The sequence below is a fragment of the Phacochoerus africanus genome, chromosome 7 (assembly GCF_016906955.1).
Source record: "Phacochoerus africanus isolate WHEZ1 chromosome 7, ROS_Pafr_v1, whole genome shotgun sequence".
In the NCBI taxonomy this organism is placed as follows: domain Eukaryota; kingdom Metazoa; phylum Chordata; class Mammalia; order Artiodactyla; family Suidae; genus Phacochoerus; species Phacochoerus africanus.
This window is the reverse complement of record NC_062550.1, coordinates 36,849,520-36,873,948: the sequence shown is the minus strand read 5'-3', so window position 1 is coordinate 36,873,948 and position 24,429 is coordinate 36,849,520. Positions and strand designations below refer to the sequence as shown.

General features: G+C 43.8%; 1 protein-coding gene across 1 annotated transcript in view; it reads left to right on the top strand.

Annotated features, from left to right (window-relative positions):
• CPM (carboxypeptidase M) overlaps positions 1-24,429 on the top strand; it is a 97,419-nt gene that overhangs the window by 58,635 nt on the left and 14,355 nt on the right. Inside the window, exons 4-7 of the mRNA XM_047787168.1 lie at positions 6,234-6,406; positions 8,257-8,441; positions 9,653-9,823; positions 13,752-13,904. Of these exons, the coding sequence (XP_047643124.1) occupies positions 6,234-6,406; positions 8,257-8,441; positions 9,653-9,823; positions 13,752-13,904 (682 nt within the window). The remainder of the gene's footprint in view (positions 1-6,233; positions 6,407-8,256; positions 8,442-9,652; positions 9,824-13,751; positions 13,905-24,429) is intronic.

Here is a 24,429-nt window from a genome sequence, read left to right as displayed (position 1 = left end):
CCAGGCCATGGTAATATATGCGAGCAGTATTAGGACAGCACACATAGGGGAGGCGAAGGACCACAGAGGCAGGGCAGGGAACCCAGACATTGGGAGGCTGCAGAAAAGTGTCCTGGATAATATTTAGGCTAATATTTGAAGATGAAGGATTTAGCAAGGCAATCAGACAGATGAATTAAGTCTGTAACACACTAGGCGGAGCCCCAGAACTGACCTGTTTCTTTTTCCCCCCAGAAGCTGCCTTACCCGTAAACATTCAAAAACAGACCCCACCATAGGATGGCTGGAGTTTGGGTGCTACCCTCAAACTCACCGTCACACAAGACACCCACCATACACTCCCAAGTTGTGGATTGTTTCTTCAAAAGTTTTTTTCCAGTTGTTGGTATAAATGTTCTTAGGAGAGCTAAAACACTCATTTTTACCTATCTAATGCAAATTCCAACTTGACTGAATTTTAAGGAAAACTGATAGAGAATTTATTTTCTGCTTTCTGGGTTATTGCCATTTTAATGACCAGATGAATGATCTGTGAAAGACCCCAGAAGCTGGTGTGTTCACCCAGCCTTTCAGCCTCTTCATTAAGGAGTCATTCATTAAGTCTATACTTTCACAAAAGGAAGTGAGTACAAAAGAAAGGCCGGTTAAAACTAGTGGAAAGAAACTGTTTTGACCTCATTCTTTTTTAAAATTTTAGTCTAAGGTTTCATATTCAAAGACTGAATTTTAAACAAAGGGAGGTCTATACATAAGACATGAATGAGTGTTTGAGACATTTATATTGAAGTTGGGAAAGAACTAATTTGAATAATATGTGGCATAAATTTGCTGTTACAGAGACAGGAAAGGACCATCCAAAAAAAAAAGAGGTCTCTGTTTAACTCTTTCTAAAATTTCATCTGTTTACCTCACCACTTCAAAAAGTATCTGACTCTTAACTGGTTCTTCATCATACTTCCAAGACTTCCATTTCACCCTCTGCAATTAAAAACTTAGGGTTTGTTTTGGAATATTGGAGACAAGCAGAAAATGCCTTGGTCACACATTTTTTTTTCCCTTGAAAGAATCATGATTTTATTGTTATTATGAGAATAATATGGGTTTTCTTTCAAAAAAAATGGCACTGGAAAAATAAGAGGAAGTAAAAAGTATTCTGAGTAGTGTCGTCACTCAGAAATCACCATTACTGGGAGTTCCTGTCTTGGCTCAGCTGTTAACGAACCTGACTAGCATCCATGAGGACTCGGGTTCGATCCCCTGGCCTTGCCCAGTGGGTAAAGGATCCGGTGTTGCCATAAGCTGTGGTGTAGACCGCAGACATGGCTTGGATCCTGCATTGCTGTGGCTGTGGTGTAGGCCGGCGGCTACAGCTCCAATTCAACCGCTGCCTGAGAACCTCCATGTGCTGTGGGTGTGGCCCTAAATAAAGACAAAAAAGAAGAAAAAGAAATTACCATCATTAGTATTTACCAGATGCCATATGTGTATCATACGTTATCTTTAGATAGGAACTATGAGGTTAAATTTTATTTGAATTTAACAGAATAAAACTGAAGTGGAATGAAAATAATCGATGAACTTGCTGTTTTCTCAAAATAAAGCAATTATCAGAAGATTCTCCTAAAGTCAAAAAATAAGGAAAAGTGTGAATGTTTTGTTTTGTTTTTTTAGGGCCACACCTGTGGCATACTGAAGTTCCCAGGCTAGGAGTCAAATAGGAGCTGCAGCTGCCGGCCTACGCCAGAGCCACAGCAACGCAGGATCTGAGCTGTGTCTGCAACCTACACCACAGCTCACAGCAACGCCGGATCCTTAACCCACTGAGTGAGGCCAGGGTTCAAACCCGTATCCTCATGGACCCTAGTCAGGTTTGTTACCAGTGAGCCATGATGGGAACTCTGGAAAAGCTGTGAAATTATAATGATTGAAAATATATTTTTTAAACTTTGGATAATATTACTCATTGCTGTATAAAGTGAAGAAATGAACACTGTGAAAAGTCTTCTCTCCTTTTCTCTCCCCCAGCCCCCACCCTCGCTGCTAATGATAAACCTTAACTTTTACCTTCCATCCTATACCCACAACGCCACAGTGGCTTCATCCAGTTCTATAGTTTAATCACTGCATCTTTTTTTTTTAGTATTAAATACTTTGTTTCTTACTCAATGAATTTATTACATTTGTAGTTGTACAATGATCATCACAATCCAGTTGTATAGGATTTCAATCCCACAACCCCAGCACATCCCCTCACCCCCTAAACTGTCTCCTCCAGAGACCATAAGTTTTTCAAAGTCTGTGAGTCAGCATCTGTTCTGCAAAGAAGTTCATTCTGTCCTTTTTTCAGATCCCATATGTCAGTGAAAGCATTTGATGTTGGTGTCTCATTGTGTGGCTGACTTCACTTTGCATGATAATTTCTAGGTCCATCCATGTGGCTTAAAATGCTGGTATTTCATTCCTTTTAATGGCTGAGTAATATTCCATTATGTATATGTACCACATCTTCTTTATCCACTCCTCCGTCGATGGACATTTAGGTTGTTTCCATATCTTGGCTATTGTATATAGTGCTGCAATGAACATCGGAGTACATGTGTCTTTGCGAGTCGTGGTTTTCTCTGGATAGATGCCCAGGAGTGGGATTTCTGGATCAAATGGTAGTTCCATTTGTAGTTTTCTGAGGCATCTCCATACTGCTTTCCACAGTGGTTGCACCAATTTACAATCCCACCAACAGGGTACTAGGGTTCCTTTTTCTCCACACCCTCTCCAGCACTTATTGTTTGTAGACTTTTGGATGATGGCCATTCTGGCTGGTGTAAGGTGGTGCCTCATAGTGGTTTTGATTTGCATTTCTCTAATAATGAGTAATCACTGCATCTTAACTCTTGGTTTTTCTTTGTTTGTGGGTGGATGGATTTCACTGCCAACTTTTGCCCTGAGTTCAGGCATGCTTGATAGTTAAGAGGAAAATCACATTCAGAACCACAAGGGCCTTCTGATAGGACCCCCTCAGTCCTTGTCTTGTGTCTAAGACGGGCCTCAGGCTTTTCCTGGTACATCCCTCTAATGCCTCCAACCAGCATTTAGAATTCTCACTTCCTCCTCCCTTCCCTTGACCCATTCCTCCTCCTCAGCCCCTTGCTAAAAAAGCTCCTCCAATCTAGCACATGATCCCCATTCAAAGCCACCTCTCACGGAATTCCCGTCATGGTGCAGCAGAAACGAATCCAACTAGTATCCATGAGGTTGCAGGTTGGATCCCTGACCTCGATCCTTGAGTCGGAGATCCAGCATTGCCATGAGCTGTGGTGTCGGTCACAGACGTGGCTCGGATCCTACGTTGCTGTGGCCATGGCGTAGGCCAGCAGCTATAGCTCTGATTCGACCCCTAGCCTGGGAACTTCCATATGCCGCAGGTACAGCCCTAAAAAGCAAAAATAAAGATAAAGGCCTTTCACAACTTAGTCACCAGCCCCTTCTCCACTGGTTTTAGGGGAGCCGGGAAGTCGCTTCCACACGTGCCTGAGCTTCCAAAACATAGAATTGGAAACTCAGTGTGTGACTCCCTTGACTTCTTTGATTATTAGTTTGTAAGGACCTTTGCTAAGTGACCATTTTTGACTGTGAAAACAAACAAACACAATGGTAGAAGAAGATAGACATGAGTAGGAAAAAATTGACGTCAGAACTGAATTTAGTTCCACCCTGAATTTTATCGCTACCTGCAAATATGTAAGTCACACATTCAAAATGTTCTTAGTTCTATTTCCAACTGTTCTGTGTTCATCATGATAACAAATTCATAGACTGTGATTTCTTTGCTTGCCAGGGAGGGGCATACAGGGCTGAATCACTCATCCTTTGTCACAACAATGAATTCCCACAGTGGAGTCATAATTGAAAATTCTTTCCTGCCCACTGCCTCCATTAATGCACCAGCACCACTGTCATTTAATCAGCTGCCTGATTTCCCACCTACTAACCCCTCAGTAGCATCTGATTGCAGGTAAAAGGTAGATATTCCTTGCTTCAAAGCAGAATCTTGGAACTCAGGCTTACAGGGGAAAATGAATATAGTTTAATCAAATCTTTATAGAACAAGGCCAAAATGTTAATTCTTTTTTCTATAAATGAGAAAAATAATAAATCTCTTCTTTGGGGATTACAAAGCAAGATCTTTCACAGGCCTTCAGATTCCCAATATTGTTGGTCCTTAAGGTAATTTTAGGGGGATGTGACCATGTTTATCTTTAAAGTGATACTTTCATTGTACAATTAGAAACATAGCTAACACAAAGGTAATTATACAAAGTTCATCATTTTTGCCTTTTTTTTTTTTCAGGGCTGCAACCACAGCATATGGAGATTCCTAGGCTAGGGGTAGAATCAGAGCTACAGCTGCTGGCCTACACCACAGACACAGCAACACAGGATCCAGACTGTGTCTGCGACCTACACCACAGCTCATGGCAACGCTGGATCCTTAACCCACTGAGTGAGGCCAGGGATCGAACCTGCATCCTCATGGATCCTAGTCAGATTCGTTTCTGCTGGAGCCACAATGGGAACTCCCATCATTTTTAATGTAAGTAAAAACTCAGCACATTTACAGAAAATACAGACTAAACAATAGTGCAGATAACATGCAGATATGGCAAAAAATGTGAGGATGATGTGCAAATGAAATGTGAGAATGTGCAAATGAGAAATATAGAGGTAACGGCTGAAATTGCACAGATGCACAAGAAGGGAATTTGGGGAGTTCCCGTCATGGCCCAGTGGTTAATGAACCCGACTAGGATCCATGAGGTTTCGGGTTCAATCCCTGGCCTTGCTCAGTGGGTCAACGATCCGGCGTTGCCATGAGCTGTGGTGTAGGTCACAGACGTGACTCGGATCCCGTGTTGCTGTGGCTGTGGTGTAGGCCGGCGTCTACAGCTCCGATAAGACCCCTAGCCTGGGAACCTCCATATGCCTCGGGAGCAGCCCTAGAAAAGGCTAAAAGACAAAAAAAAAAAAAAGAAGAAGGTAATTTGGAAATGGAAGAACTTGGAAATAGGGAGTATGGAAAGCAGAAATCTATTTATGTATATTACAAGTTTGAATTTTTCTTTATTAAAATCTGCCCATCTCAGAGTTCCCGTCATGGTGCCGTAGAAACAAATCCAGTTGGGAACCATGAGGTTTCGGGTTCGATCCCTGGCCTCACTCAGTGGGTTAAGGATCTGGCGTTGCCATGAACTGTGGTGTAGGGCTCAGATGTGGCTGGGATCCTGCATTGCTGTGGCTGTGGTGTAGGCCGGCAGCTATAGCTCTGATTCGACCCCTAACCTGGGAACCTCCATATGCCACAGGTGCAGCCCTAAAATGTACCCATCTCCTGCAGTGGTCCTCCATATAGTACCCAAGATGCTCCTGTGTATCATGCATGCTCTCAATGACGCATGACTCCCCTCCCTCATTCCCAGCTTCACCTCTCTCTTCACCACTCCCGAAAGTATTTGGAACATAAGTAACTTGGAAGTATAGACTTTTTACAGCACTCTAATTCACTTTACTAAAGTAAATTATTTTCAGGCAGGAGTGGAATGGACTGAGAGTTTGGGGTTAGTAGATGCAAGCTATTACATTTCCAATGGACAAGCAATGAGGTCCTGCTGTACAACACAGGGAACTATAGCCAATCTCCTGGGATAGAACATGATGGGGGATCATATGAGAAAAAGAATGTGTGTGTATATATACATACATATATATATATATGACTGGGTCACTTTGCTGTACAGCAGACATTGACATGTTATAAATCAATTATACTTTAATAAAAATTTTTATTTACAGATGGGTGCTTTTAAAAAGAATTAACTTTAATCAATCGGTTGGGAGGTTTTTTTGGCCACCCCCCCCCTGTGGCTTGCAGAAGTTCCCAGGGCAGAGATTGAGCCTGTGCTACAGCAGTGACACACCTGATCCTTAACCACTGAGCCACCAGGGAACTCCAAAATTAACTTTAAAAACCTTTTCCTCACAGACACTTTGCAGCACACCAGGGGCAGGTCACCACAAGTGAGCACATCAGTATGCCTGCAAAACAATGATCCCACAGTCTGGTTTTGGTCTCAGACATCATATGTAGAGTTCCTTGTTGGGGAATTTGTGCTCTGGGGATTGTTATCCTTGTTTTCCTCTGACCAAACAATATCCGCTTCTCTCTGTAACACCTACAGTCTGTAGGGCGGGAACTGCTGCTCCATTTCATTGAATATCTTGTAACCAGTAATGGAAGAGACCCTGAAGTCACAAATCTAATCAACAACACCCGGATACACATCATGCCGTCAATGAACCCAGATGGATTCGAAGCTGTTCTAAACCCTGACTGTTTTTACAATAAGGGAAGGTAAGGACGGGCTGGTCTATCTTTCTTTAAAACACAACAAGGAGTTCCCTGGTGGCTCAGTGGGTTAAGGGCCAGTGTCGTCACAGCTGTGGCATGGTTTAGGTCCCTGGCCCAGGAACTTCTGCATGCTGCAGCAAGACCCCCCCCCAAAAAAAAAATGCCCACAACAAAAACCACCAAAAGGCTCCCCATCAGATCGGATCCCTTGGCCCTGTCAAGAGGAGTCACTAAAGCAGCTTCGCCTGTGTCATGTCATGGCTGTGCTGGGAGCTGTGCAGGGCTGCCTGTTGCTTGGCCTATGAGAAGTAAAATCTTGAATAAGGCTGCTTTACTCCTGTGCCTGCCCCTTAGGCTTGGCCCCTCCCCCATGCACCCTGTGGCACCACCCACACCCTCCTTCATCTGCTACTACCCGCTTCTTTCTCGCCCCTCCTCCCCTCCCCCAATTCCTCTAAGCTTCCTTCCATAACCCATCATGTATTAGGTCCCCAGTTATACTCACATCACCTGGCACTTTACCTGCATAGCCCAACTTTTAATGGCTCCTTTCTTTATAATTTTTTATTTTTTCCATGATAGCTGGTTTACAGTGTTGTCAATTTTCTACCATACAGCAAGGTGACCCAGTCACACATACATGTATACATTCTCTTTTCTCATATTATCATGCTCCATCAAAAGTGACTAGTTATAGTTCCCGGTGCTATACTGCAGGATCTCATTGCTTATCCATTCCAAAGGCAATAGTCTGCATCTGTTAACCCCAGATTCCCAGTCCATCCCACTCCCTCCCTCTCCCCCTTGGCAACCACAGGTCTGTTCTCCAAGTCCATGATTTTTCTTTTCTGTGGAAAAGTTCATTTGTGCCATATGTTAGATTCCAGATATAAGTGATATCATGTGGTATTTGTCTTTTTCTTTCTGACTCTCATTTCTTGTTCAATGGAAGCTACCCAGGGGAGGGAACCCTTCCCACTGTTAAACCAGGGCCTCGTATGGTACCTAGTCCCTCAATAATTACCAGCTGATTTATTAAGCCAGTGCAAGACCTGGCCACAAAGAAGAGTGAGACTTGTAGAATTTCAGATTTAAAGTTTATTATGTTTCAGGCAGCCTCAGGAAGTTTGGAATTCTTCAGATATCTGAGATACATTTATATAGGTGCAATGAAAAATTTGTTTCTGCCAAAACTAAATAAATCGCCATTTGATTCCTTTCCACTTTAAAGTTTCTTAGCATATTTAGACATGGCCAGTCCACTTTTTCAGAACTACATTTGTGTAAAATAGCATGTCATTCCTATTGTTTGTTATTGATGGCTGTGGACAAACCACCTCAAGACAGAGGGACTTAAAACCACTGCTATTTTATTTGCTCGCCACTCTGTGTGAGTTAGGAATTTGCGGGGCAGAGCAGGGATGGCTCATCTCTGTGCCATGATGGCTGGGCCCTCAGCGGGGGTCTGGCTGGGACCATAGGTCTGGAGCCTCAGTTCTGGCTGTCACCTGGGATCCTCACTCCTCCGGGTGGACCCTCACGTGGCTTGCATCAGGGTCTCAGAGGTCCCAACAGGAGTACCCATAGAACAAAAGCTCCCAGTGCAAACACTTCTCAAGCCTCTGCTTACATCCCAACCACTGCTGTTCCACTGGCAGGAACAGGACACACAGGAGGGGACAGCATAGTGGGTGGATCCCAGGTGCAGTTCCCTGGAGCTGCCACAGCAACCATCCACCCCTGTGTTCGTATATGGCAAAACACCCGGAGCCCAAACCAAAGGTCTTACAACACTGCACGAATCTGCTCCCTTACACACCACAGTGAACCCTAAAAACGTCTTTCTTTTAAAGGGAAAATAGTAACTCCTATGACCTGAATAGAAATTTCCCCGATGCCTTTGAATTCAACAACGTATCGAGGCAGCCTGAAACGGTGGCAGTCATGAAGTGGCTGAACACAGAGACATTTGTCCTCTCTGCCAACCTCCACGGTGGTGCCCTGGTGGCCAGTTACCCATTTGATAATGGTGTTCCAGGTGAGCAAACGTGGGCCCAGCTCTTGCCTTCTAAGTCCACAGTGAGGCTGCAAACTTGCTGCCTCTGCATGGGGATAAACGCTTCCTCTCCCCCAATGCACCCCTCTGTCAGGGGTGGAGAGAGCCCCATGCTCTTGACCCTGAGCCATCCTTCCTACAATTTACGAATGGTAGAGGGGCAAGGGGGCTGAACTGACAACCAATAACAGGATGACCTGACATTCATCAATGAAATAGTAGAATCGGGATTTAGACTGTCCCACAAGAGGCCACATGGCTAAATGGAAATAAAACTAATCATATGAGTAATAACTCCTGACTCCTCTTCAAACTCTGGGTTAAGGTATGTACCAAGGACTTCAAATATTTGAGTGGCTTCCCTTTTTTTTTTTTAGGGCTGTACCTGCGGCATATGGAAGTAGTTCCCAGGCTAGAGGTTGAGCTACAGCTGCTGACCATCACTACAGCCACAGCAATGCCAGATCTGAGCCACATCTGCCACCTGCACCACAGCTCATGGCAACACCAGATCCTTAACCCACTGAGCGAGGCCAGGGATCGAACCCGCAGCCTCATGGATTCTAGTTGGTTCATTTCCGCTGAGCCATGATGGGAACTCCCTTGAGTGGCTTCCTTTATCCCCTACAGTGCCTCAGAGATTAGCAAGAGGGACTAAGAGAGAACGTTTAACTTTGAAGCTGATTGAGGAGTCTGGACCTGTAACGTACTTATTTTGTCTGATATCCCCTTGTGTCTGTCCCTGATAAACGAGGAAGAGTAGAGGGAGCATTTGTAGAACCAGGTAGAGGATTTCTCTTAGAAAATCAGAGCCTCAGAGTTTCCGTCGTGGCTCAGTGGTTAACGAATCCAACTAGGAACCATGAGTTTGCGGGTTCGGCCCCTGCCCTTGCTCAGTGGGTTAATGATCCGGTGTTACCGTGAGCTGTGGTGTAGGTCGCAGACACAGCTCAGCTCCCACGTTGCTGTGGCTCTGGCGTAGGCTGGTGGCTTCAGCTCCAATTCAACCTCTAGCCTGGGAACCTCCATATGCCACGGAGGCAGCCCAAGAAAATGGCAAAAAAGACCAAAAAAAAAGAAAGGAAGAAATCAGAGTCTCTCTGTAAGATGTGATGATGAATTTGCTAACCTGACGTGTGCTGTCTCTGGTTCTAACGCCAACTCAAAGGTCTTGGTCCATCTTTCACCTACAGCAACTGGGACGTTATACTCCCGGAGCTTAACCCCTGATGATGATGTGTTTCAATATCTTGCACATACCTACGCTTCAAAAAATCCTGACATGAAGAAAAGAAAGCCGTGTAAAACTAAAATAGATTCTCCTAGTGGGATTGTAAATGGATACTTTTGGTATCCCCTCAAAGGTGAGTTTCTCTTTGCTCCGCTAACCTTTGTGTTGCCTTCACCCAGAGGTGCCAGCTGGTTCTGGGTGACCCCAGCCGTTGCCAGCTTGGCTGGGCACAGTGCATCCCTTCAGCTGTGTCTCTGTCCGCCGATACCACAGAGCACTGGGGGGGACCGAGTGTCTCTTCCGCACCATCAAAGCCTCCTTCGTTCAGACGCTTGTTGAGCGTTCACCTGTGAGCCAGGAGCTGTGCCAAAAAGATGAGCAAGGACACAGATCATAAGCCCAAGTTTAACTGGGAAGAGCAACATGCGAATGAATAACTGTGATGGCCGTGTCATCTGAATAAAAATAGACAGTTGGAAACGGTACCATGTACCACAGGGGTGTCCAGCCACATGACAGCAGGTGGTAGTGAAGGCCTTGGAGAAATGCAGCGCTGTGTCTCCTCTGGTGGGGGCAGCTGCTGCTTAGAGCCAGCGACTACTGCCGAGCAGCCGTGGGGGCCCGGTATTGCCAGATCTCCCAGTTTGTGAAGCAAGTTGGAAGTGTCCGTGAAGTCTCCTGATTTCAAAGCTCCTTTGCAGGCTAAACCAAAGAGCCCTCTAGTTTGTCCCCCTTGGCACAGGACGGCCAGGAGAGGGAGGAAGCAAGGAGGGAACATGAGAGGGGAGTTTTTTGGGGTTTTTTTTTTTGTCTTTTTGCCTTTTCTTGAGTCACTCCCGCGGCATATGGAGGTTCCCAGGCTAGGGGTCCAATCGGAGCCGTAGCCGCTAGCCTACACCAGAGCCACAGCAACAGGGGATCTGAGCCACATCTGCGATCTACACCACAGATCACGGCAATGCCGGATCCTTAACCCACTGAGCAAGGCCAGGGATCGAACCCACAACCTCATGGTTTCTAGTCGGATTTGTTAACCACTGCGATATGACAGGAACTCCAAGATGTTCTTATCAGAAGAAATGATATAAGCAAAAGCCCCCCGGGGTGGGGGTGGGGGTGGGACAGGGGGAGTAGGTCCGAGTCCTAGTGTGGAAATTGAGAGAGAGTAGGAGGGACCTAGGACAGAAGGGGAGACAGCGGGCTGGAATGGGGTTTCCACTGGCTCCGTGCAAAGTGCCCCATCCAGACTGATTAGCCTGCTCCTCCCAACAGCAAGTTGCAGCTGGCATTGCTGCACACAGGCCACTTCCCCCATTGTCACTTTGGGTGCACACGTTGTGACTTTGGTGTCTGGGCAGGTCTCTGCCAGCTTTCCAGGTAATATAAATAAGCATAGACTGTGACTGTCAGGCAGCCGGGTCCAGACAGATATCCCAACATCCCAAACTTCTCTCCGACATCTGAGACAGCCTCCGCATCCCCACCTTGGGGGCTGCAGCCTAGTCCCTTGCTCGCTGCTCTCTCCAGGAAAGGAGGGGCCCCCTCCTGTCCAGTGGCAGAGCTGCCCTTCATGTGCATGGTCTGTAACTTTCAAGACAGGTCCAGATGTGTGCGAGAGTCACTGGGAACCTGATTTTGCTGTTGGAAAAAGTTGCCAAGTGTGTCTTTGTGTAAACTGTGTGCCTTTCAGAGAAAAAAAAAAAGTCAGAGCCAGCTACTTGGAGGAGCTTAGGACAAAGCGTGCTGGCCCAGCCTGGAGGCTTTATCCACCAGGGCTCACTGGCCTTATCCGGGGCTGCACACACTCTCCACACTTGGCATTCTCCATCCTCTGTGCTTGGCACAGCCTGTTTTGCACATCTGTTTTGCCATTTTAATTCTTTCTTTAAATTCTTTAAGTTTAAATTCTTTCCGAGACATACCCATCCAGTCAAGGGCTTTTGTTCTGTTTCATTTCTCTCTTTATTCCTTTTTTATTTCTTGGTGAAAATGAGGTTAGAGAGAACTACAAAATTTGTAAGTAAAGGAAAAGAAGGGACAGAGGAATTCTTCCTGGCTAAAATCTGGACATATGTAGATGTTATTCAATATTTACTTAAGATTTTGACCATTTTCTGAGCATAATTTTTTTTTTGTCTTTTATGTCTTTTTAGGGCCGCACCCATGGCATATGGAGGTTTCCAGGCTAGAGGTTGAATCAGAGCTATAGTCGCCAGCCTACACCACAGCCACAGCAACACCAGATCTGAGCCACATCTGCAACCTACACCACAGCTCATGGCAACGCCAGATCCTTAACCCACTGAGTGAAGCCAGGGATCAAACCTGATCCTCATAAATACTAGTCAGATTCGTTTCTGCTGAGCCACAATGGGAACTCCTGAACACTTTTTTTTTTTTTTACTTCATTACTTCCCAGTGGGTGGAACTGAGAATCCATCCCTGATGGAGCTGAGAATACATATTTTACTGGGCAGATATCAAGGATAACTAGTTAAAATCCAGCAGAGAAGTTCCCATTGTGGCTCAATGGGTTTAAGAACCCAGCTAGTATCCGTAAGGATGTGGGTTCGATCTCTGGCTTCCCTCAGTGGGTTAAGGATTCCGTGTTGCCACAGGCTTCAGTGTAGGTTGCAGATGCAGCTTGGATTTGGCGTTGCTGTGGCTGTGGTGTAGGCCAGCAGCTGCAGCTCCAATTGGACCCCTAGCTTGGGAACCTCCATATACTGCAAGTGTGGCAAAAAAATAAAAAATAAAAAGAGAGAGAGAAGGTGAAAGGGAGGAAGGGAGATCTGGCAGAGACCACTTCCTTCAAAGTTATTATAGTTCCTCAAATCCAAGATGCCACAGATGGTTAAATACAATGTCCCATCAGGAAAGAAAAAGTTTCCATCCAAACTCATAACACAATGATATTTTTCAGACATCAAATTTAAGATATTTCCCAATTCAGAGATTTTAAAATATGGAAAGTTATATGTCTTAGGGAATATAAAATATGATTATAACCCTTTGAAAATAGGGTATTGAGAGGTAAGAACTAGAAAGTGAGCATGGGCAGAGGTAACCCCAGAAGTGACAGGGGCCTGGGTCTCCCCCCATTCCCAGAGTCAGCATGGCACAGTGTGATGGGTTAGGAGAGCACAGTGGCCCAGGGACAATGGCCTGTGCACTGGTCTTGCCATTCACTGGCAGGAATCCTTGGGCAAATTACCAATCATTTGTGAATAGGTTTCCTCATCTGTAAAATATGGGTAATAATTGCTATGAGGATTAACTGAGTTGATAACGAAGCTCTTCAAACAGTCCCTAGCAATAAATAGCAGACACTCAGGAAACATTGGCCATTGTTATTCCTCCAGATTCTTTTTTTTTTTTTTGTCTTTTTGCTATTTCTTGGGCCGCTCCCACGGCATATGGAAGTTCCCAGGTTAGGGGTCGAATCGGACCTGCAGCCACCAGCCTACGCCAGAGCTACAGCAACGCGGGATCCGAGCCGCATCTGCAACCTACACCACAGCTCACGGCAACGCCGGATCATCAACCCACTGTGCAAGGGCAGGGACCAAACCCAAAACCTCATGGTTCCTAGTCGGATTCATTAACCACTGTGCCACGACGGGAACTCCCTCCTCCAGATTCTTAACTTTGCACAATAAATGTGCTTATGAATGGTTGGTCGAACTATTTAAAAAGAAACCTCACTCTACTTTATATTTGTTTAAAATGTACTTGAGGAAAGAATGTAATTTGAGGAATCCTTTTCGTAATTGATTTTTAGGAAGGACCCTTCCCCTGCCTCTCATTTAATTTTGATGTGCAGCTGAACACCAGTCAGCTCTGAATCAGTTACCCATATGGGAATATTTAGGATTGCTCAGTCATGTCTGGATAATAAAATGTTAAGCCCTAATTGTTCATGTTCATATGTCAAATTCATCTTTTCCTGTTTGCATGTACTTTTGTTGCAACTATCTCATTCACCTGTCCCCCAAGGTATGTGATTCTTGGCTTCACCCCAATTTTAGACCTCATCCCAAATTAAATATGTTTGTGTTTAGGTGGAATGCAAGATTACAACTACATCTGGGCCCAGTGTTTTGAAATTACATTGGAGCTGTCGTGCTGTAAATATCCTCGAGAGGAGAAGCTTCCAGGCTTCTGGAACGATAACAAAGACTCACTGCTCGAATACATGAAACAAGTGCACATAGGTTTGTAAGATTTTCTTATGGATTCCCATTAACCCAAAATATAGCATCTGGCAAAACCCTTGGGTTGAGAAAACCCAAGCCCCTATCTGTGTTTTCGAGGTACAGCATCATTTTCGGTACCAGATCTAATGGTTCCATCTTCTTTCTGCATGAATATCTGTAGCACGTGCCAAATGCAGCATCCATCAGTCCATATAAGAGAAAGCATGGTGCATGTTATTTTAATCTGGGGGTGTAAAATCAGGTATTTCTAATTTTACATGTCAAATGACATCAAAATCTGGCAAACGATCTGAAAAACAGGCTGTTACTCTGTTATATCATCACCCATTTGGAAAAAAAGCCACATTGGCTTGTCACTTGTGATCTGTCACAGACCCAAAGAACGTTGGACATACCATTTTGCATTTTTTCTAGGTGGTAAGCTAGCACCCTTAGTTTCAACCCCTCCCAGCCCTCAACTCTGCCAAATAACCTGGCCCCGGGAGTCTTTGCAACCTGTTGGATTTTTTTTTTTTTTTTTTGCCACCCCACCACCAGGGATCAGATCCAAGCCAAGGTTGTGACCTATGCCACAGCTGTGGAAATGCCAGATCCTTAACCCACTGTGCCAGTCCAGTGATTGAACCTGCATTCCAACTCTGCAGAGACACTACCAGTCCTGTTGCGCCACAGTGGAAACTCCTGCAGCCTACTTTTTGGATGGCTGTCTGGCCTTTATCACAGATGGACAAACTAAATGTGACAAGCGTAGGCCATTCTCAGACATGTACAGCAGACTCACCACGAGGGTTTGTTAAAACATAAATTGCCAGGCACCATCCCCAGAGTTTCTGGTTTAACGGTCTAGAATGATTAACATCTGGGGTGATGCTGATGCTGGTGGTCCAGGAACCACTCTTTGAAAACCGTTGCACTAGAGAAACACACTGCTTGTGATGACGATAGAATCTTGGGCAGAGTGAGCAACCTCTTCTGCATTGCCTGAGTTAAAGCTGTTTTCTTCGTTCAGAACATCGTGGGGGAAGAAGCATATCAGGAAGCAGAGCAACAATTATGTTACCACATCAGGCCAAAGTGGAGGGTGTGTTTGTGTTGAAGAGGTCTTATCTTGGACCTACTGCATAATTGCATAATCCCTGGGTTTTCTGCATGTTTCACACCAAACTCCCCACCTGCTGAAAACAGATGGAGACAGTTGAGGCAGGGCAGCATCAGAAACAAGGGGGTACAGGGCTGAGTGCAAGGGCCATTAGGAGCTTCCCTTGGCCACACATCCATACAATGGGTGTTCCTTCCCCCTTTCGTTCTTGACCCCCAGCCCCTTGCCACCCACCCCCCTAACACAAGTACGCAAAGATTATCTTTTTATTTTTTATTTTTATTTTTTTGTCTTTTTTGCCATTTCTTGGGCCGCTCCTGCGGCATATGGAGATTCCCAGGCTAGGGGTTCAATTGGAGCTGTAGTCGCCGGCCTACGCCAGAGCCAGAGCAACGCGGGATCTGAGCCGCATCTGCGACCTACACCACAGCTCACAGCAACTCCGGATCCTTAACCCACTGAGCAAGGGCAGGGACCGAACCCGCAACTTCATGGTTCCTAGTCGGATTCGTTAACCACTGTGCCATGACGGGAACTCCCCGCAAAGATTATTTTTGAATTCACAGGGCTGCACCTAACTGGCAAAGATATTTATGGGGTAGGTTGATGGGGGATATTACAAAATGTCATCTTTCTTTTTCACCGGCCTCGTAATAACATTTATTAAGCTTGTTTCTCATTATGTCCTCAGACTTTGTATTCTGGTGTTTCTCTGCTTGATTTTCCTCATGAGGCACAGCTCTACTTCTAATGCATTTCTACCTATATCGATCCTTTAGTGTGTACTCCGTTCTTTCTTAAAATTCCTCCCTCGGGAGCATCAGCATGGGAGTGGAACTGAACTCGAAAAACATTCCATGAACTGCACGGCTATCATCAGAATTTCAGTCTAGCTGGAAAGGTTATTTACTAAGCACTGAATTAAGGTGGGCTCTGAAATATGTTGCTGACGTAATAGTGCAGTCAAGGGGCTTTATAATTTGTTAAATAACATAGAAGTTACAGCAAAATTATTGTTATTAATTTGAAGGGCTTACAAGTCCATTTAAATAGATTTTATAAAGAGCATCTGTCTTCCTGTCCCTATAATCAGCTGTGCACAGCTCACTTTAAAAAAAAAAAAAAAAAAAAAAGATGTTAACACATCAACACTGCCCTCTAGTGGTTTAAGACAGGGTTTTCTTTAGTTTCTTACTTGAATAATGAAACCCAGTTTCAAAACACTGACACAGTGTGGTTACTGTTACTTGGTAGAAAGGTTCTCTCCATGCTGGTGCCCAGTAGGAAGCCAGAGAGCATCTCTGATTGTGGATAATGAGAGCAAATATCTTTTTACCGCTGCTCTGGTTTAAGAAAATGAGTGATGTTTGTCAAACTGCATTGCCTTCATTGGTTCAGTTTCACCACTTGCTCAGATACTAAGACGGTCTCTGAGATTTCCAGGTGGGTCAAAGGCTCTTGCCTCCCTTGTCTGGTAAGGAAAGGCCTCCTGCCTGGCCTAGAGGGAAGGAGGCTGGTCAGGCCTAAGCTGCTCTGCCACCTGCCCCTGTGTGAAAGTTTGCAACCCATTTGTCTCAGCCAGTTTGAGCCAGCTGATAGCTGGGAGTGATAGGCGCTGCCCTGCCTCACCCGAGCTTGTTCTAAAGCTCTGATGGGGTCACTCTTTCCATGAAAGCTCACTGCCAACCTCGATCTAAACTCAGGCCCCTGCTGCTGTGTTGTCATGCTTAGAGGGTTGCCCAGGCTTGGGTTGGTGTGAGGCTGAGACAGGCATTAAGGCAAGTCTGAATTCTAGGGACTGGAATGTCCTGCTTGTCCTGCAGAGATGAACAGGACCTGATAGGGCCTGCTTCTGTCCTCTCCCCTGAGATCCTCAAAGCAGATCTGAACCCAGAGGTTTGGGGGAGGGCCCACCGCCCCCAGAAACCTAAGCAGCCCAGGCCTGAGAGAATCTGGTATATGCCGAGTTCCACAAGCCTGTGAGAGACAGACTAGCATCTGTCATCAGGTCCAAAGTCAGTGGCAGCTGTGATCATTAAGTGGGTACATGGGAGGGAACAGCCTCCCACCAGCTCAGACTCTGCCCTGTGGCCAGTTCTTACCCAGCACAGGCTTTTCATCCTTGGAGCTTGATCCATGTCCAAGGGAAGGAGAGCTCTAACTTTCTCCTCCTCATTTCCAGATGTGTGCACAGAATTTACCTCTCAGATGGCATCCTGCTTTATTACCTGAGCTTTTTCAAAATTCTGCTTTTTGTTATCCTGATATAATGGTGCTGGCTGTCTCTGCATCTCTTTGGATCTACTGGTCTTTTTTCTTTTCTTTTCTTTTCTTTTTTTTTTTTCCAGCATATAGAAATAAAGCATCTCTTCTGGTAAAACAATCACTTTCCTCTAAGTGGAAAAATTGGTGGTGCCTGAACAGAATATTGAAAAGACATATAAGATCCAAAGACAGCTTTCATTTGGTTAGTGGTATGCGGTTATCCTCTAATAGAAAATTCATATTTAAGCATAGTCTGGGATTGTTCAGTCACAGTGTGATATTCAGACATCCCCAGCTTAAAGAACTGTCTCTAGGTTTGGGGAAGGGCCATATGGAAACAAATCTTTCGGTCTTTAGAGGACACAGAATGAGAGTCAAACCGGAATGTGAAGACATTTCATTTGCAATTAACCTCGATCCAAATTACTCTTCCTTTTCCTATATTTGAGGATAGGCAAGCTACAGGTCCCTTGAAGTCTTTTTTCAGTTGTGACACATGATTATAGGGGTCTTGTGTGGGTGCCTAAGGCCATCCAAAAGCACTGTTGATAGACTGTCAAAAAAAAATCAAATCTGTTCTGTTAAAGTGTAACAACCACTTCCAGCCAAGAAGGAATTTGCTTTTTTTAATTGAAGTATAGTTGATTTATAATGTATTAATTTATGCTGTACAACAAAATGATTCAAATATATATTGAAACATACACACCTTGTGTATGTGTACACACATTCTTTTTCATATTCTTTCCCATTATGGTTTATCAGAGGATATTGAATATATTCCCTGTGCTATGTAGTAGGACCTTTTTGTTTATCCATCCTATGTATATAGTAGTTTGCATCTGCTAATCATAAACTCCCAGTCCATCTCTCCCCTATCCTACCTCCCCTCTGGCAATCACAAGTCTGTTCTCAATGTCGGTGAGTCTGTTTCTGTTTCATAAATAAGTTCGTGTCATATTTTTAGGTTCCACATATAAGTGATATCATGTGGTATTTGTCTTTCTCTTTCTGACTGACTTAGTAAGAGACTCTAGGTCCATCCATGTTGCTACCAATGACATTATTGCCTCATTTCTGTGGCTTTTCTAGTACCCCATGGTTTGTATGTACTCTATCTTCTTATCCATTCCTCTGGCAATGGACATTGAAGTTCTTTCAATCATGTCTTGGCTGGTACGAATAGTTCCTGCTCTGAACATAGGGGTGCATGTTATCTTTTTGAATTATAGTTTTGTTGGATCATATGGCTGGATCATATGGCACCTCTATTTTTAGCTTTTTGAGGAATCTCCATTTTATTCTCCGTAGTGGCTGCACCAACTTACCTTTACAACAGTGTAGGGTACCCCTTTCTCCACACCCTCTCCAGCATTTGTAATTTGTAGACTTTTTAAAGATGGCCATTCTGACTGGTATTAGGTGGTACCTCATTGCAGTTTTTATTTGCATTTCTCTAATAATTAGCGATGTTGAACATCTTTTCACGTGCCTACTGGCCATCTGTATGTCTTTGGAGAAATGTCTATTTAAGTCTTCTGCCCATTTTTAAATTGGGTTGTTTAGTTTTCTTGTTACTGAGTTGTATGAGCTGTTTGTATATTTTGGAAACTTAAGTCCTTGTTGGGCACATAATTTGCAAATGTTTTCTCCCATTCCACTAGGTTTTCTTTCCGTTTTGTTTACAAATGCTCGTAAGTTTGATAAGTCCTATTTTTTTTTATTTTTGCATTCATTTCTATTGCCTTAGGAGAATGACCTAAGAAAACACTGTTGTGATTTATGTCAGAGAATGTTTTACCTATGTTCTTTTCTAGAGGTTTTATGGCGTCATATCTTGTATTTAAGTCTTTAAGCCATTTTGAGTTTATTTTTGTGCCTGGTTGTTCTAACTTCATTGATTTGCATGTGTCTGTCCAGCTTTCTCAACACCACTTGCTGAAGAGACTGCCTTTTCCCCATTGTATGTTTGTGCTTCCTTTGTTGAGGATTAATTGACCATGGCTCTGTGGGTTTATTTCTAAGCTGTTCTGTTCCATTGATCTATATGTCTGTTTTTGTGCCAAGGCCACAGTTTTGATTACTGTTTGCTGACTTATTTTTAAGGTACTGTCACATTTTTTTCCTTGATGTCTTCTGCCTCCTTAGCATCCCTAATCTTATTTCAGCAGTATCTTAGATGTCAAAGGATGGGGTAAAGCCAATTTCCAAGGTATCTTATTTTTTTATGAGTTTGGGTTTGGTTTTGTTTGATTTGGTTGGCTTCGAAGAAGACAGTGGAAAATACAAAAGATGCCAGCACATGTACCACCCCGACCACAAGCTCTCTTGCTCAGACACACAGACTTTCTAAGTGGAAAGAAGACTATAAGCTATTTCAGAGACCGAAGGAAGGAGAAAATAAAAATAGCTTTTTCTTTCACATATTCTTGCCCCTGTGGGACAAAGTTGAATTGAGAGCCCAGCAGCTTACCCAGTATTCCTGTCTCAACTTCAAACTTAAATAGCTATAGTCTTTCTATTCCTTTGTATCATTTTTCCTATTCAAATAAGAAGAGGGAATTCCCATTGTGGCTCAGTGGTTAACGAATCCGACTAGGAACCATGAGGTTGCGGGTTCGATCCCTGGCCTTGCTCAGTGGGTTAAGGATCCGGCGCTGCTGTGAGCTGCGGGGTAGGTTGCAGACATGGTTAGGATTTGACGTTGCTGTGGCTGTGGCGCAGCTGGGCAGCTGTAGCTCCGATTAGACCCCTAGCCTGGGAACCTCCATATGCTGCACATGCGGCCCTAAAAAGCAAAAAAGAAGAAGAAGAAGAAAGAGAAGGATTAAGAAAGGGATTGGGAGCTCCTGTTGTGGCTCAGTGGTTTAAGAATCTGAAGTAGTCTCCATGAGGATGCAGGTTTGATCCCTGGCCTCACTCAGTGGGTTAAGGATCTGGCGTTGCCATAAGCCATGGTGTAGGTTGAGGATGTGCCTTGGGTCTGGTGTTGCTGCAGCTGTGGTATAGGGCTGCAACTACAGCTCTGATTCTGCCACTAGCCCGGGAACTTCCATATGCCATGGGTGTGGCCATAAAAAGAAAAAATAAGAAAGGAGTTTTATTTGTTGAGCCTCCTGTTTGATTACTTGCAATTTGATCTTTACAACCATCCTGGAAGGTGTACTTATTATCCGCATTTTATAGGTGATGAAATTGAGGCTTGGGAATGTTTAGTAATTTGGGAGCTGGGATTCTAATGTATCAAAGGACTTCCTAAGAAGGACATAACGGAAATATCTCTTCAAAAAAGAATGTCACTGGAGTTCCCATCGTGGTGCAGTGGTTAACGAATCCGACTAGGAACCATGAGGTTGCGGGTTCGATCCCTGGCCTTGCTCAGTGGGTTAAGGATCCGGCGTTGCCATGAGCTGTGGTATAGGTCGCAGACACGGCTCGGATCCTGCGTTGCTGTGGCTCCTGGCATAGGCCAGCGGCTACAGCTCCGATTAGACCCCTAGCCTGGGAACCTCCTTATGCCGCGGGAAGCGGCCCTAGAAAAAGGCAAAAAAAGACCAAAAAAAAGAAAGAAAAAAAGAATTAGAAAAAAGTGGAGTTCCCTGGAACTGGCAATGTCACTGCCGTGGCATGGGTTTGATCCCTGGCCTGGGGAACTTCCACATGCTGTGGGTGTGGCCAAAAAAACAAAAAAAAAAAAACAAAAAACAGTAAAAAGTAAAAAGCAACTTGGGACAGATAGAAGTTTGCTTAATGTTCCAGGTAAAAATTTTGTTGGTAAATGTCAAAACTTTTACATTTTATTTTAACCTTTTCTAAAGGACACTATTTAATATGTACCTCTTTTTTTTTGTCATAATAAATAATTCCCAAGTATAACTGTTTGGGGATAGTTCAGGGTCCTTTTTTCATTAAGGGCTCTTTTTTCTCACCTTTGTCATTAAGACACTGTGACTTGTGACTGAAGTGAACAAACTGGAGTGGGAAAATACGATTTAAAATAAAACGAGAGTAGTCTGTATTAACAGGAATATTAACTGTATTCCTGAAATGTTGAGGTGAGGGGTGTGGTGTCGGGTTCAGGGTAGGTATGGATTTACAGCCAGGCTGTACCACTTCATTGGTTGTGTGAGCTTGGATTATTTAGTAATCCAAACCCTCGGAGTTCTCTCATGATCTAGCAGTTAAGGACTCAGCGCTGTCACTGCTGTGGCTGGGGTTTGATATCTGGCCTGGAAACTTCTGTGTTCTGTGGCTGTGGCCAAAAAAAAATTTCCAAAACCTTAATTCCCTCATCAGTAAAATTGTGATAATAATATTGCCTGCCTCATAGTGAATGTGATGCGTTACTGAGAAAATGCACATAAAGCACTTAGAATAGAGCCCAAAATATACTAACTGCTCACTAAATATTTGCTCCTGTTATTAGAAATAATAAGATTCCGGAGTCCCCTTGGTGGCGCAGTGGTTAATGAATCCGACTAGGAACCGTGAGGTTGCGGGTTTGATCCCTGGCCTTGCTCAGTGGGTTAAGGATCCTGCATCGCCATGAGCTGTGGTGTAGGTTGTAGACACGGCTCAGATCCCGCGTTGCTGTGGCTCTGGCGTAGGCCGGCAGCTACAGCTCCGATTCGACCCCTAGCCTGGGAACCTCCATATGCTGCGGGTGTAGCCCTAGAAAAGACAAAAAAAGAAAGAAAGAAATAATAAGATTCCTTCAATCGATTCCATGCTTCCAAGCAACCCTGGGATTATAATTTTGCTTCCCACGTAGTTGCCTGACCATGAGACAAAACTATTGAGTCCCTTGCATAGATAAGTATTTTACTATACATTAACATATTAGCATTTTTTAATTCAGTGAATTGTATTATATTTATACTTGTACAACCATCATCACAACCTAATTTTAGAACATTTCAATCCCAAAACCTCAGTCCATCCCTCTCCCTACAACCTGTCTCCTTTGGTAACTATAAATTTTTCAAAGTCTGTTTCTGTTTTGCAAATATCCTTTTTTTAGATTCCACATATAAGTGATAGCATATGATATTTGTGTCTCATTGTCTAACTTCACATAGGATGATAATTTCTATGTCCATTCACATTACTGCACACTCCATTATTTCATTACTTTTTATGGCTGAGTAATATTCCACTATATATACATACCACATTTTCTTTATCCATTCCTGTCAATGGACATTTAGGTTGCTTCCATGTCTTAGCTATTGAATGTAGTGCATCAATGAACATTGGGGTACATGTGTCTTTTCAAGTCGTGGTTTTTTTCTAGATAGATGCCCAAGAATGGGATTGCTGGATCATGTAATTCTTTTTTTTTTTTTTTTCTTCTTTAGGGCTGCAAGTGCAGCATATGGAAGTTCCCAAGCTAGGGATCTAATTGGAGCTGCAACAGCAGGTCTACGCCACAGACACAGCAACACCAGATCCGAGAACACCTGTGATCTACACCGAAGCTCACAGCAATCCCGGATCCTTAACCCACTGAGCAGGACCAGGGATTGAACCTGCATCCTCATGGATACTAGTTGGGTTCATTTCCACTGAGCCACCGTGAGAATTCCTGGATCATATGGTAATTCTATTTTTAGTTTTTTGAGGACTCTCCATACTGTTTTCCACAGTGGTTGCACCAATTTACGTTCCCACCAACAGCATAAGAGCATTCCTTTTTCTCCACACCCTCTCTAGCATTTACTGTTTGCAGACTTTTTGATGATGACCATTCTGGCCGGTGTAAGGTGGTACCTCAAAGTAGGTTTTTTTGTTTGTTTGTTTGTTTGTTTGTTTGTTTTGTCTTTTTGTTGTTGTTGTTGCTATTTCTTGGGCTGCTCCCTCGGCATATGGAGGTTCCCAGGCTAGGGGTTGAATCGGAGCTGTAGCTGCCAGCCTACACCAGGGCCACAGCAATGCATGATCCGAGCTGCGTCTGCGACCTACACCACAGCTCACGGCAACGCCGGATCGTTAACCCACTGAGCAAGGGCAGGGATCGAACCCGCAACCTCATGGTTCCTAGTCGGATTCCTTAACCACTGCGCCACGACGGGAACTCCTCAAAGTAGTTTTGATTTGCATTTCTCTAATAATGAGTGATGTTGAACATATTTTCATGTTTTTTGGCCATCCACATGTCTTCTTTGGAGAATTACCTGTTTATATCTTCTGCCTATTTTTTGATGGTGTTGTTTTTTTGGTATTGAGCTGTAGGAGGTGTTTATAAATTTTGGAGATTAATCCCTTGTCAGTCACTTCATTTGAAAATATTTTCTCCCATTCTGTGGGTTGTTTTTTTTGTTTTGTTTAGGATTTCCTTTTCGGTACAGAAACTTTTCAGTTTAATTAGGTCCCATTTGTTTATTTTTGGTTTTTTTGTCATTACTCTAAGAGGTGGATCTGAGAAGATGATGCCGTGGTTTACGTCAGAGAGTGTTTGGCCTATGTTTTCCTCTGGGAGTTTTATAATATCTGGTCTTATATTTAAGTATTTAATCCATTTTGAGTTTATTTTTGTGTATGGTGTTAGGGAGTGTTCTAATTTCATTCTTTTACATGTAGCTGTCCAGTTTTCCCAGCACCACTTACTGAACAGGCTCTCTTTTCTCCATTGTATATTCTTGCCTCCTTTGTCATAGATTAGTTGGCTGTAGGTGTGTGGGTTTAATTCTGGGCTTTCTATCCTGTTCCACTGATCTATATTTCTGTCTTTGTGCCAGTACCATACTGTTTTGATGACTGTAGCTTTGTAATAAAGTCTGAAGTTAGGGAGCCTGCTTCTTTCAGCTCCATTTTTCTTTCTCAGGATGGCTTTGGCTATTCTGGGTCTTTTGTGCTTCCAAACAAACTTTAAAGTATGGACAAACTAACAAACTTTTGTTTTAGTTCTGTGAAAAATATCATTGGTAATTTGACAGGGATTGCATTGAATCTGTAGATTGCCTTGGGCAGTAGTCATTTTGATAATACTGGTTTTTCCAGTCCAAGAGCATGATATATCTTTCCATCTGTTTGTGTCATCTTTTATTTGTTTCATCAGCATCTTATAGTTTTCAGAGTACAGGTCTTTTGTCTCTTTAAGTAGATTCATTCTAGATTTTTTTTTCTTGATGTGATGGTAAATGGGATTGTTTCCCTCGT